Consider the following 15,108-nt stretch of genomic DNA (forward strand, 5'->3'; position numbering starts at 1 on the left):
CCGGTCATGGGGCCTGAACTCTGGGTCTGGGCGCTGTCCCTCAGCTCTTCAGCTCAAGGCGAGCGCTCTACCACTGGAGCCACAGCGCCACTTCCCGCTTTTTCTGTTTATGTGGTGCTGAGGAATCGAACCCAGGGCCTCATGCTTGCAAGGCGTGCGCTCTACCACTGAGCCACCTTCCCAGACCCTTTAGTGGATTTCTTTGAGGCATCAAAGCCTCTTTCTGCAGTGATTGCCAACGACAGAGCAACACCCCGTGAACAGCCATTTTGTTCTCTGCTCGTTGGCCTTGTGAAATTCTGATTGGCCAAGTCGCTAATAATCAACTCTTACTGAACTGTTTCTACTCTTTCATACTTAGGAGAAGCTGAGATAAACATCCTACTTGTGTATTTCTGCCATTATGGGATCATCTCAGAAAAACTGAATAGCCAGTCAAAGGGCAAATAAAAAGACTTTATACCTTTAGGAAGTGTCTATTTATTCCAATTTATGCCTCCACTGGACACTGTCTCCTCTTTACCGTCAAGACAGTCGCTCACTATGTAACCAAGTCTGACCTGGAACACGCTATGTAGTTGAGATGTTTCTCCTGTATTAGGCTTTTGAGTACTGGGATTATAGGCACACATCACCATGCCCAGCTCTCTTCTCCAATTCCAGACTGTAAAATGAGAACCAACCTTTCTCCTTTAGAAGTTTCTGGCCATCTAAGGTTCTTGCCTTTGCATTTCCAGTTTGGAAACTTTAATTTTCTAAGGAACTGTTCGTGTTTTCATAGCAACTCATAAAATACTTTGTGTGTGAACATCCACATACACAGGACATTTTCTTCTACTTTATAATTGTTTAAACATTAAAAACCGTTATAGTGGGCACATTATGGAATAATTATTATTTTTTGTCAGTGGTGGGGCTTGAACTCTGGGTTTGGGCACTGTCCGTGCGCTCTTCAGCAAAAGGCGAGAGCTCTACCACTTGAGCCACAGTGCCACTTCTGGTTTTCTAGTGGTTTATTGGAGAAAAGAGTCTCACAGAGTTTCCTGCCTGGGCTGACTCTGAACCATGATCCTCAGATCTGAGCCTCCTTAGTAGCTAGGATTACAGGCGTGAGCCACGGGCGCCTGGCACATTATGGAATTCTTATTCCTTTTTCTTTCCTATTATTTGTCTACACTACATTCATTATTACCTCTAGTAGTTTTGGTTGATGTCTTTGATATTCAGTAACAGCTACTCCAAGAAATCATTTATTTTGTCCCTTCCTTTCTAGTTTTTTCCCCTGTGCCATTATTGGGGCTTGAGCTCTGTCAGGGCTTGGATGCTGTCCCTTAACTTTTTTTTGCTGAAGGATGAGGTGCTGTACCACTTCAGCCAAAGCTCCATTTTTGGTGTTTTCGTGGTTAACTGGAGTTAAAAGTCTCTCAGAATTTCTTGACTTGGTTGACTTTGAACTCCAATCCTCAGATCTTAAGTCTCCTGAGTAGCTAGGATTACAGGTATGAGCCACCAACACCTGGCCTTTCTAGTCTTTCTAGTGTTTCTTCTTTTTCTCTCTTTCTCTCCACTCTCTTTTTCTCCTATACCAGGTATTGAATTTAGGGCCTTGTGCCCACCAGTATGTACTCTTTTGTAACTTCTTTTCTGATTGCTCTTTCAGTTCTTAGAGCAACACAAAGAATTTTTTTTTTTTAGGCTTTAGTTGGTGTTACTGGCATTCACCACTCACAGTAATTTTAGACAAGCGCATTACCACTTCAGCCACACCCCTAGTCCTTCACGATGGTTTAAAAAAATCTTATTAAAGAAGTATCTATAAACTTTTTATTTTTATTTTTTAAACTTTTGTGCCAGTCCTGGGGCTTGAACTCAGGATTTGGGTGCTGTCCCTGAGTTTTTCTGCTCGACTGTTACTGTATCACTTGAGTCACAGGAGATAAGAGTCTCAGGGACTTTCCTGCCCAGTCTGGCTTTGAACCATGATCCTCAGATCTCAGCCTCCTGAGTAGCTAAGATTACAGGCATGAGCCAGCTCTAATTAAGTTTTTTTTTAAATATTAGGAATGGGAATTAACTGTCACTGACTGCCTTTTGGGCTTACATAAAGATAATAAGCTTATCTTCTTTGATCTATTGATATCATGGGAGTCATTAATAGATTTCCTTACACTGAACCATCTTTCCATGAGGGAAGGACCTCAGCTGGATTTACTCTCGTGTACTGCTTGATTCTATTTGGTAACATTTTATTTATAATCCTTACCTTATTCTTCTTTAATGCTCTGCACCCTCCCTTTTCCTGACCGACCAGCTGGATGTTCACTCTGCTCTGCCCTGCATGGCTTCCACGGGCAGTGGGAACCCCTGGCTGGCTTCCATGGGCAGAAGGGACCTTTGGGTGGCTTCCATAGGCACTGGGGGCCCCTGGGTGGCTTCCACAGGCAGTGGGGATCCCTGGGTAGCTTCTGCGGGCAGAGGGGAACCCCTGGATGCTCTTGTCATGAGCAGAGGAAAAAGTGACACCCAGGTTTGACTCAGAGCTACCTTTAACATGCTTCAAAAGTTTGCTCTTTTTTTTTTTGGTTGGTCGTGGGGCTTGAACTCTGGGCCTGGGTGCTGTCCCTCAGCTCTTCAGCTCAAAGTGAGCGCTCTACCACTTGATCGACAGCATCACTTCTGGTTTTCTGGTGGTTCAGTGGAGATAAGAGTCTCACAGACTTTCCTGCCTGAGATGACTTTGAACTGTGATCCTCAGATCACAGTGTCCTGAGTAGCTAGGATTACAGGCCACCAGTGCCCGGAGTTTGTTCTTTCGTTGCTGTAGAGTGTTTTGGTATAAAAGTGCTACACTGGAGCTCAGGATCTGTCGGCTTTGAGCAGACCTTGCTGTAGCCCCAAGTCCGGGACCATGTGGGTGGTACTCACAAGGTAAATTCTTCCTCGCACATGAGGTCAGTAGTGTTTTTTGCTAGGATGCTGGTGAACCTCTGAGCAGGGTCATTCAGCTGGGCGGTGCACACTAGATTAGAGGAGCTGCCTACAACCAAAGAAAGGAATGTCTGTCATACTGGCTTATTCTCCAAGCTGCTTTAACAGTGCTTGTATACATAAGCAAAACTAAACTAAATGCCCTTGACTTACCCACTTCTCAGATTCCATTCTTTCTTTAACTTGCCATTTACAAACCCTCAACCTCAGCATCTGAAGCCAGGTGCTGGTAGTGCTCACAACTGTCATCCTAGCTACTCCGAAACTGAGATTTGAGAATTGTGTTTTGAAGCCAGTCAGGGGAGAAAAGTCCGTGAGACTCTTTTTAATCTCACAAGTATAAAGCCAGAAGTGGAGGTGTGGCTCAAGTGGTAGAGTGCCAGCCTTGAGCAAAAAAAAAAAAAAAGAGGTCAAGCAAGACTATTAGATTCTGAGATCAAGCCTAGTACCAGCAGAGACACACAGACACAGACAGACACAGACACACACACAGACAAACACAGACACACACACATCAAAACAAGATCAAAGCCCTTGAACTTGACAGCAGTAGGGCTGGACTGACTCAGGGCCCGACCAGTCCTGGCTGCAAGGTAACTGGCACAAGGGTCACCTCCGACAGCTATGGCTCCTTCGTGCCTGTAGTATTCAGACTCTTCTCCTAGGTACTCAGAGACACCTGTGTAGTTGTCATCGGCCACAATTACCCTTCTGTGTTACGGAACACTCAGGGCCCGCCTCACCTGCGCCCAGCACCCGGCTGTATCCATACTATGCCTCACAGAGATAGGATGGCACCGCAGGCCCAACAAGGGTGGCACAGGAGACCCCCCCAGTCCCCTGGGACCTGGCAGGCTCAGGCCCAGGGCAGTTCTTTCCAGAGAGGCCACCCACCTGAAGCACCAGGATGGCTGAGCAGCGAGGCCCGGAGGTTCTTCACCTGGAGTTTTAGTTCATGAGCCCTTGGAGGTTTGGGTGGACAGGATTCCTGAGCGGTGGATGAAGCGCGTCGGAGGTTCTACAGGTAAGAAGAATGAAGAGCAGTGCGCTGGGGGCGCCCAGGAAGCGGCCACGGCTTTGGCAGGGGAGGGGTCTGCAGAAACTCAAGCCCGGGGAACCTGAGCACCGGGTCCGCTCTGCATCAGTACACCTGACTCACGGGAGGTCAGGGCCCCAGAGCTGCAACCTCACCCCAGAGTGGGAACCTTTTCCTTCCCAAAGCACACACAAGTGGCTGCATAACCAGCCCGAGAGGCGACCTCAGGTCCAGCTGTGGCCAGAGAGTAGCAGCAGTTAGTTCCATGTGCTGACCCGGGGCTGGTACTTGGACAGCAAGGACCTCTGCAGGCCATGAGTCCCGTGTCCACCTCACCCTGTGGGCACTGGTCATGCATGGATGGCCATGGTCACCAGCCTGGGATTACTTCAGACAGCTCGACTCCGCCTGAGGTTCCCCTGAGAATCTCTGCACTGCACTGCACAAAGGACAGGGACAGTGCCCGGAGCAGGCACTGCTCTCGTCTTCTGTCCTCAAAGGGGCATAAAGGAGTTTCCAACAGCACACAGCTCAGATTTGAGGCATCCTGCACACCTGTGCTGGGCCGCCAGCCCCACTGGGCACAAGCTGATGCCTACATTCCTCAGATGGGCTCCTTGAACTCGAGCTTACAGGGGCACTGGGCTTTACCACGGCCTGCAGGTGGCATTCCTGGGTGCTGATTGGCCAGAACGCTGGAGAGGGACAGGCTTTAATGCCGCCAGGGACATCCTGTTCTGTAGGCACCATCTGGCACACGCTGTTCTGAACCAGGCCCTTCTCCGCTGTGAGTTGAGGCTGCGGGAAGGTCAGGAAGTGACTCTGTGTGTGTGTGTGTGTGTGTGTGTGTGTGTATACACAACAGTCCACAGCTTGAGGTGGGATTGGGTGGGATTCTCTCAAATGTGTAAGTGTGATGGCTAAGTTCAGGTGTCCACTTCACGGGGCCAGGCCTGCTCAGATATTTGTTTGAACTCCATGGTTGGGGGTGAATGGGAGGACAATTTGGATGTAAACTGTGAGGCTGAGTCAAGTAGACTGCCCTTCGTGGCACGGGCCTCATCCACTCAGCTGAAGGTCTGAATAGAGAAAGGCCAACCCACAGGCTGCATCTCAGAGCCTTCTGGTAACATACACACCCACTCTCTCCTCTCTCCACTCACCCGCCAGGTTTCCCTGGAGAACCCTGACCAAAGCACATGCTATTCTTATAATAATATTCTACAAATTCCTTTTAAAGCATTCCCAAACCCATGGGAGTTTTCAGTTATTGATTTACAATGATCTGAGGTTTGAACTCGGGGCTCACACTGTGAGGCAGGAGTTTTCCTGATGAGCCATGCCTCCAGCTCCTCTTATTTTGCACTGGCCATCTTTGAGATGAGTCTCATTTCCTGCCCAGGGGTGCAGCATGATCTACAGGTTATTTGAAGTGTCTCTCCATAGCTGGGGTGTGCTCCACTCTGCCTCGCTGCTTCTGCTCTGATGGACATTGGATGTTCCTGTCTGACCTGGAGCCACAATCCTCCCAAGCTTAGACTCCCACCTGGCTCAGACGCCCAGCTAGGGGCCTTGTAGATAACCCTGCAGGCAGGCCTCCCACCACAATCCTCCCAATCTCAGTATCTCAAACAGGATGACAGGCACCCACCTCGAACCTTATGTTTCACAGATTCTAAAGCTATTCTCTATGTTATGGACTTTCTCACATTTCAACCTTAACCTCACGGCCGGTCAGGGCCCTAGGCTCTGCAAGGATCCCCTGGGACGGGATTACTGGGAGGGACAGAGGGCAGGACGCCATCCTACTTCCTGGGATACAGGGCCGGCCCTGCTCCTTAGGAAAGTGAAGCTGCTGCCCTCCCTACCCCGCCATGAAGGTTGACAGCCCCTCCCTGTCAGGGACTGGGCTGCCCCTGCTGTCCCCTCCCGGAGGTGAAGTGGGGGTGTCAACGTGTCCCCACGTTTCCAGACCTTGGTACCCAGCATGTAGCCTAAACTCTTAGACCAACTGGCATGTGTCCCATGAACCAAGCAAAGCAGGAGACCATGATGGTCTCAGGAGGCAATGCTGGGGGCCCTGCCCACTCCCAGCCCGTGGAGCTCTGGGCGCCTGCACCCTGACTCTCAGTTCCTACCCTAAGGCCTTGTATGATGGTTCCCAGGCACCTTTGGTGCAGTCCTGGCTTCACCACGGAGGTGGAAGCTCTGGACATGCAGTCCCCAAGAGCTATGGCTATAGCCCCGCAGTACTCAGAAGCAAGCTCCTGGACCCCATAAGCAGCCGGACTTACCTGTGCTTCCTGTACATCCGTGGGCCTGGTGCTCAGAACCACTGATGGAGAGGCAGAGCTGACCAGATGCTTCAAGATGTCCTTGAGCACTTCAGATATGGCATCTGCCTCACCCGCCTGGGCCTAGGAGGTGAGAGAGAGAGGGGGGTGGACCTCAGACATGGCAACTGCCTCACCCGCCTGGGCCCGGGAGGGAGAGTCAGATCCGTCCATGCCCAAGTGCCGGGGTGCCTCTCGTTATTACGTAGATCTGATGTTATTACATAGAGCGGGAGCAGCTGGCTCGTGTCCTGGACTGCGGCTCTCCACTGGCCTGGGAGAGTGCAGAGCACAGCTCCAACAGCCAGCCAGAGAGAAACCCGACCCCTCACTCTGTCAGCCACAGACACAGATGCATTTGGCCAATGAACTCATGAACACAGGCCCCGAGTTCTAGAGGCTGAGACCCGTTGCTTGGACCTCATCAAGCTGTGCTGGCTCTGGACCCCAGGAGCCCCGGGTGATAAGCACTTGCTGCTGTCAGCTGCTGGGTCTGTGGATCTGTTATAACTCCTACAGGAAGCCATCAGGGTCCTGGTGCCCTTGCAGGGGGCTGTGAAGGGGTCAAAGGGCACCACCTGGGGAGCCAACCGAGGGCACTGCTTGAGCAGGGTGCTCGCTGCTCAGTGATGGGCACATGGTCACATCTCAATACAATCTTTATCAGGCATACGGGATCTATCATATATTTTGCAATGCGGAGGATCAAACCAAGGCTTTGTGCGGGCTAAGCAAGCATCTACCGCTGAACTCTGTCCCTGGGACTTGTTTTAATGAAATAGAGTCCTATAGCTCACGATGACCTTGAAGTCAGTATGAAGCTCAGGCTGGCTTCAGAGTCCTGTGGTCTGTCACCCTAATCCTGTTCCTTGGGCTTTCAGAAGTCAGTGTGCAGCCAATCTGTGCTGCCCTTGAATTGGCTGGCCAATCCTCTTCTCTGCCAGACTTCTTACAACAAAGTCAGTCCATTCATTAAAATTAGTTCTCTGCCAGGACCTCTAAACCACCAACAATCCAAACAGCTGGCATATGATATGGCACCAAGCCTGGTTGTATGCATTTACCTGTATTCATGAATTAAGCCTTGAATACCACTGTTGCCATCTTTCAGATAAGGAGCACAGAGAATCAGGGGCACAGAGAAGTCACTTAACATGTGCAGGGTCGCACAGCACATAAGCACAAGAGCCAGGAGTCAAATCCTTTCACATGGAAAGGCTCTGACAATCTACCTCTGAAGGCTGGTGAAGTTCACAGGGCACTAATGTCAGCCTTTTAAAGTGACATTCCATTGGCAAGCCACACACTTGCAATGCTGGAAACCTGTGCTCGTAAGATGTTGACATTTTCAGCACCTCCAAAAAGTCAACCTCAGACCCCAGCTCATCAGCCATCGCTTCTGTGATTACACACACACGCACATGCACATGCACACGCACACACACATACACAGCAACAAAGAGAGGGAAGAAACACATCACTGGATATAACAGGGGCTAATGAACCAATATCAAACAGGAACACACTACACAGAGGAAGAAATGATCTGAGTGATTTTTGGATGGGCAGGAGACATTCCTCCTGAGGGCAGGGCTGCCACCAGCGGCTCAGGCAGCTCAGGTGTGTGTCCTGTGGCAGGACAAACAAGTGGCAGTGTGAAGGATGGAGACACCAACACCAGAGGGAAGAAGAAAAATAAAAATGAACTTGAATGGGTGCTTATGCTACACGCTTTGTGTAAATGCACAGCCAGGCCCATATGACAACACTCGTGTGCACGTGCAAAAGAATACATTCAAGCGTGTTAGACAAACATAAAACAAATCTGGTGCCAACTGCTCATGCCTCAGCTACTCAGGAGACTGAGATCTAAGGATTGAGGTTTAGAGCTAGCCTAGGAAGACAAATCTGAGAGATGCTTATCCAATTATCCAGCAAAAAGCTGGAGGTAAAGGTGTGGCTCAAGTGGTAAGAGTGCCAGCCTTGAGCGAAAAAGCCAAAGGACAGCATGAGGCCTGAGTTCAAGCTCTAGAATCTACACCAAAAGAAAAAGGGAGGCCTATATCCAGAATAGACAGAGGCTTAAAAAATTGAACCCTCAAAGAAACAACAATCCAATTAATAAATGGGCTAATGAGCTAAAGGGAAACTTCTCAGAAGAAGTAAAAATGGCCAATAGACACACGAAGAAATGCTCAACATCTCTGGCTATAAAAGAAATGTAAATCAAAGCAACACTGAGATTCTACCCTACCCTAGCCAGTTGGAATGGCCATTATCAAGCAAACAAATGATAATAGTCGCTGGAAATGATGTGGTCAAAAGGGAACCCTAATACACTGCTGGTAGAAATGTAAACATGTTCAACTACTCTGGAAAGTAGTATGGAGGTTTCTCTAAAAATTAAACCATGAACTACTACTATGACCCACAATTCCACTCCTGGGCATTTAACAGAACACAAACAAGGCTAAAATAAAGCCACCAGCCCAACCATGCTCATTGCAGTACTATTCACCATAGCCAAAATATGGAATCAGACCAGATGTCACTCAATGGATGAATGGATCAAGACAATGTGATATATATACACAATAAAATTTTACTCATCCATTAGAAAAAAATGATATTGTACCATTTGTAAAGAAATGGAAAGACTTGGAAAAAATTATATTAAATGAAGTAAGTCAGGTCCAGAGAATGCATGTCTTCCCTCTTTTGTGGAAGCTAAAATTATCTACAAACCTATAAGTTAGGATTTACAAATGTATTAACTGAAATACAGCAGATTCTAGGGAGATTTTAAATAGTGTAATTATTAAGAAGGATAAAGTCAAAGCTCAACAAAATAAACACCAGGAAGTGGGTACTTGCAAGGGGTAAGGTGGAGTCAAGGGGAGAGAGTTAGCCAGATGAAGAAGAGAAGGGGTGAGTACAGGCAATAACTCAATGTATAGACTGCACAATTAAGAAAAGCAAGGGAAGAAGGGGTGACAATGACCAAGATGCATTGTATTCAAGACCTCCTTTGTTAAATGGCAACCCCTTTGTCCAACTAAAGATAATTTAAAAAATAAAAATTAAATAGAAGATTATCAGGTGAGGAATGCTCCACCTATACTTTCTTTCTTTTTTCTTTTTCTTTTTGTCAGTTGTAGGGCCTGAACTCTGGGCCTGGGCGCTGTCCCCCAGCTCTTCAGCTGTAGACCAGCAGTCTACCACCTGAGCCTCAGCCCCACTTACAGCTTTTTCTGCTTATGTGGTGCTGAGGAATCGAATGCAGGGCCTCATGCATGCAAGGCAAGCGCTCTACCACTGAGCCACCTTCCCAGCCCCATCTACCTATACTTTCATATTAATAAATTCATTTTAAAAAGACAAAACAAGGGGGCTGGGAAGGTGGTAGAGTATTTGCCTTGCATGCAGGAGGCCCTGGGTTTGATTCCTCAGCGCCACATAAGCAGAAAAAGTCGGAAGCGACTCTGTGGCTCAAGTGGTAGAGCACTCGCCTTGAGCTAAAGAGCTGAGGGATAGCGCCCAGGCCCAGGGTTCAGGCCCCACACTGACAAAGACAAAACAAAGCTGGGCACTGTTTAAAGCCAGCCTGGGCAGAAAAGTCCATGAGATTCTTATCTCCAGTTAGCTACCAAAAAGCTAGGAATGGTGCTGTGGCTCAAAGTGGTAGCGTGCTAGCCTTGAGCACTGAAGCTCAGAGGCAGCGCCCAGCCTCTGAGTTCAAGCCCCAGGACCAGCACCCAAAACAAACAACAAAACAACAACAAAAACACAACAATATTACGACATAAAGGGTAAAATATTTTCTGATAGTGCTGGGATGAGGCTTAGTGGTAGAACATTTGTTTAGATACAGAAGCCCTAGCTAGGTTCTGTCCGCAGGGCCACCAAAGAAAGGAATTAAATGGTTAAATTCATACATTTCAGCTGAACTCAGTACCTGAACGAGGCTAAAAGAGTCAAAGTACAACAACATTCCATGAAAGCCCCCCAAAAGCAACTTCCTGATAACCCAAGTCTTTTGAATAACTGCTTTTCTGCTTTTCCCAGCAAGGGGAAAAAAGCGTCACCCCAGTGCCCCTACATATCCGGTTCCTGCTCCCAAGTGTTCTCCCTCAAACCTTAAGACCTAGAGACATTGCCCTTGGCTTTGGATGTATCCTGCAGAAGTGACAAGAAAAACACAGCAGCCTTTGATGCTCTCAAGTAGGGCAACTGGCCAGGCCCGGGGAGCCGCTGCCATGAGTTCCCCGAGGTGGGGCTCAGCCTCAGAGGCACGCAAAGGCTGCCCAGGACAGTCCTAGCGTGCAAGGGGCTCGCACAGTGGGAGCGTCGCAGACATGGACTGACCTCCCTCAGACCCCGGGGCTGGATCCTAACGGCGGTTTCTGGCACGCTGATGAAGGACCACCTGATCTGGATGTCTTCTCTCTTCTCTTTCACATGGAACTCCAGCTAGGAAAACAAACAAACAAAGGTTACTGGACGGCTGGCTGCTCTTCCCTGCAGAGGCCTACTGGGCGCGCCTCTTATTCTCAGACAAGCGCTCACCCCCCTCTCGACCTCTGGGTGCTTTCCAAATGGGAAAGAGGACCCCAACTCCTCTCCGGCCTCTTCCTCTGACCAGCTGTTCTCTCAGGAAGGATCCTCAGCTCTGGCGGCTAATTTTTGAAATGAGTCATTTCACTGTGCTCCACATTTCTCTTTCTGGGCATGTCATCGAGACAGGAGGAAGAGGAAGGACCCTGCTGATCCCTAGTCCTGGACACAGACCTCCTCAGAGCCTCTGCGTGCACAACCCCTGGGAACTATGCCTGGATGAAGCAGAGCCCTCCTCTCCTGGGACCCTGGAGCCCTGGCTTTACTTGTGCCCATCTGACCCAATGCATCTGTGGGAGGAAGAACCCCCAAAGACGCCATACTCCCATCCTTGGAGCCTGTGCACCCAGGGCCAGACCCTGCAGAGGACTAGCCGGGACCCAGAGGTGGGCAGGGCTCCCTGGGCTCTTCAGGTGACCCAAAGGAATCATGGAAGAAGATGGTGGCAGAGAGAGCCCAGGGCCTGGCTGCAGAGGGAGGAAGGGGGGGGGAGGAGGGGGAGTAGGAGGAGGGGGAAAGAAGGAGCAGGAAGAAGAAGGAGAGGAGGAGGAGCAAGAGGAGGAGGAGGAGGAGGAGGAAGTGGAGGAGGAGGAGGAGGAGGAGGGCACCATGGGCCAAAGAGCATGGCGACCTGGAAGCAATTTGTACACTGTGTGAGGTACAGGAACCCAGGTCTCAGTCCTGAAACCCCTGGGAAACTGACCACCAATGCCACCAACGAGCAAGGAAGCGAGCTCCGCTGCGGCTGCAGACATGGCAGTGATGCCGGCCGCTGGGACAGCCACCTGTGCTGTCTGGGCTATTTAGCTTCAGCAGCAACTGCAAACAGGTTGTGTACTCCATCTCGGCCAGACACCCCAATAAATGCTGCGGCTGCCACATCTCCACCCCGGCCCCATCCCTGGGCAGAAGGGGAAGGGAGGGGAGGAGAGGAGAGGGGAGGGGAGGGGAGTATGGCTTCAGTTCTGTGACAATGCAGGACCAAGCCCACGCCAGAAGCAGCGAAGGAACAAAGCCTCCTTCGCCCTGCGACTACAGACAGTTCCAGAAAAAGTGTACTTTAATTTCACTGCCACAAGTAATCAGACTGTGTGTGCCACACGACTGGGCAGGTGGGTGGGCACTGGTTCTGACGGCAGCACCTCCACGCACTGCTGAGCTGAACAGCCATGGAAGCAGATGCCAGCCTCCACCACGACACCCAAAACTCTCCCACCTTGAGCAGCTGCCTGCTCTCGGGGGAAACCCGCACGTCGCTGCCGGACTGTGCCAACACACCTGTACCCCTTCTGCCCATGCTGAGGGGGCACCGAAGCTGTGGCACAAGGAGCAGCCTTGGGTTGGCACTCCATCGGCGTGCGCGTGACCCAAGAGCTCTCTCAGTTCAAAGCACACATCAAATGCTGGGTAAGAATGTCCGAGGCATCACTGCCCAGGAGCTGTGGGTGTGTACATGGGCTAACACAGGACAGGTGTGTGGTATGAGCTCTCAGCTGGGGTGAGACTGGGGGTAGTGTTCACACAAAAGCCACGTCAGAGTCTGTGGGGGCAGGGTGTTTATAAGTTTGCCTATGAAAGCAAAGCCTGTAGCTGGGAATTCTGTACTTTTTATTTTTTTATTTTTTGTTGGTCGTGGGGCCTCTCTGGGCCTGGGCGCTGTCCCTCAGCTCTTCAGCTCAAGGCGAGCGCTCTACCACATGAGCCACAGCGCTACTTCCGGCTTTTTTCTTTTTGCTTATGTGGTGCTGAGGAATCGAACCCAGGGCCTCAGGCATGCAAGGCAAGCACTCTACCACTGAGCCACCTTCCCAGCACCAATTCTGTACATTTTGACTCATCTTCAAAATTAGAAGTCAGGTTTAAGGACAGAGGAGATGAAATACGAGGTCCAGTCAGTGGTGACTGCTACAACAAGCCCGGAAATGTGCAGTTTCTAAACACTGGCTAAATGGAAGCATTTGGAGAATGTTCTGCTTAATGTAAGAGAAGCACAGTCATAACATGAGCATCTAGAAGTTTCTCTAGGTCTATTATAGACATATAATATTATAGACATATAATAGGTCTATTATAGACATATAAACCTATATGTATGCTGGGCGCCGGTGGCTCACGCCTGTAATCCTAGCTACTGAGGAGGCTGAGATCTGAGGATCACGGTTCATAGCCAGCCCGGGCAGAAAGGTCCGTGAAACTCTTATCTCCAATAAACATTCAGAAAACCAGAAGTGGCATTGTAGCTCAAGTGGTAGAGCATTCGCCTTGAGCTGAAGAGCTGAGGGACAGTGCCCAGGCCCAGAGTTCAAGCCCTATAACTGACAAAAAAAAAACTATATGTATGTATTATATATTATATAGATAAGTCTCATTGTGAATCTATTGTCAGAAAGATAATATGATTTTTTAAAGTATTTCAAAGAAAAGATAGCATTTCGTTTTCAACTTTTCACCAGGAATTTATTTCTTATTATCTATCAGCATATTGCACCAAATCTTAAAGACAAAAGACACTGGACATTAAAAAAGAGACCTACCCCATCTTGGATCCAGTGCAGATACTTTCCTTCTTGTGTGTACTCTGCTAACATTATTACAGAAACCAGACAGGACCCTAGTTTCTGCGATTTTAGCACAGTGAATTTTTTAACTTACAAGAATAAGGAGTTAAGGAGCCTTTTTTCTTTTTTTCTCTTTTGTGCCAGTCCTGGTGCTTGAATTCAGGGCCTGCCTGGGTGCTGCCTCTGGGCCTTTTGGCTTAACATTAGTGCTCTACCACTTGAGCCACAGCTCCACTTATTATTAGTTTATTGAAGATAAGAACTGCACAGACTTTCCTACCCAGGCTGGTTCTGAAGGGAAATCCTCCGATCTCAGCCTCCTGAGTAGCTAGGATGATGGTGTGAGCCATTGGTGCTGAGCTCTTTTTCTTCTTTGTGAGTGTGGAACTGGAGATTAAACCTAGGACTTACTCATGCTACACACTCTATCAATGCACTATTTGTAGGTTTTTCTTTAAATTTACTTTGTACCTATACTGGGCTTGAATTTAAGGCCTGTCCAGGGGATTGTCCAGTAGCTTTTTCATTCAAGGCTGTAACTCTACCAGTCACAATTTCACCTTTGCTTTTTGGTTAACTGGAGACAAGAGGCTCACAGTCTTTTCTTCTTGGGCTGGCTTTGAATCACAATCCTCAGATCTCAATATCCTGAGTAGCGAGGATTATAGTTATGAGCCACCGGTGCCAGGCTAGTTTTAAACCTGTGATCTTCCTGCTTTCACCTCCAGAGTGGCTGAGATTACAGGCGTATGATCATCATGCCTAGCTTGGATTGTTGTTATTCTTTTTTTAAGTTTAGTTTCCCCAAGATTAAGGAAGCAATGCCCAGCCCATATGCTCTGCTGTCTCTCTAAGATAACAACATGACTGGTAATTAATTAGTAAAAGCACGCCATTCATGGCCCCTCACTCACCAGAGAAAGCACAGGGTGACAGGTTTGCCCGGCCTGGCCACTCTACCCAGCCTTACCTGTAAGTGGATCGGCGAGAGGCGCACGTCGTACAGCTGCTGCCCTGGGCTGGCGGCCGAGGTGGGCTCTGCGGTGACCAGGAACTGGAGGGCCTCACCCACCACGTGGCACATCACCACCTGGAGAAGGCACAGCGACAGGTAGACACCACAGGAAGCATCTGCCTTCCTTCACGGAAGCAGCCTACACCTCCTCTGCTCTGGAGAAGGCACAGCGACAGGTGGACACCACAGGAAGCATCTGCCTTCCTTCACGGAAGCAGCCTACACCTCCTCTGCTCGTGAAGACAACACCTGAAGGGTTTCAGACTTAGACAAGTCCTCAGAGTGCTCTTTTTTCTATCACAGGGTAACCCGAAAACTAGAGGCCTCGCTTCCTGAAGAATTTCTCGGGAGCTAAACTCTGTCCTGATGCAATCTACCTGTGACTGCTCTTCACACCAAGTTTTTCCTTTAAAATTCTGATTTGTTATTTTTCCACTCAAAATAAGCCTTAAGAAAATAAGTCACAGGTGTTACAAGTAAAAAATTCACCCAAGGAAGTGGCGCTGTAGCACAAGTGGTAGAGCGCTCGCCTTGAGCTGAAGAGCTGAGGGACAGCGCCCAGGC

At 49.1% G+C, this 15,108-nt stretch overlaps 1 protein-coding gene across 1 annotated transcript in view; it reads right to left on the minus strand.

Annotated features, from left to right (window-relative positions):
* The window catches only part of C2cd2 (C2 calcium-dependent domain containing 2), a 45,590-nt gene that overhangs the window by 19,516 nt on the left and 10,966 nt on the right, over positions 1-15,108 (minus strand). The window contains exons 3-7 of the mRNA XM_013027344.1: positions 14,500-14,619; positions 10,723-10,827; positions 6,319-6,441; positions 3,883-4,006; positions 2,926-3,037 (exon numbers count right to left, since the gene is read on the minus strand). Of these exons, the coding sequence (XP_012882798.1) occupies positions 2,926-3,037; positions 3,883-4,006; positions 6,319-6,441; positions 10,723-10,827; positions 14,500-14,619 (584 nt within the window). The remainder of the gene's footprint in view (positions 1-2,925; positions 3,038-3,882; positions 4,007-6,318; positions 6,442-10,722; positions 10,828-14,499; positions 14,620-15,108) is intronic.

The sequence above is a fragment of the Dipodomys ordii genome, unplaced genomic scaffold (assembly GCF_000151885.1).
Source record: "Dipodomys ordii isolate 6190 unplaced genomic scaffold, Dord_2.0 Scaffold103, whole genome shotgun sequence".
NCBI classification, from domain to species: Eukaryota; Metazoa; Chordata; class Mammalia; order Rodentia; family Heteromyidae; genus Dipodomys; species Dipodomys ordii.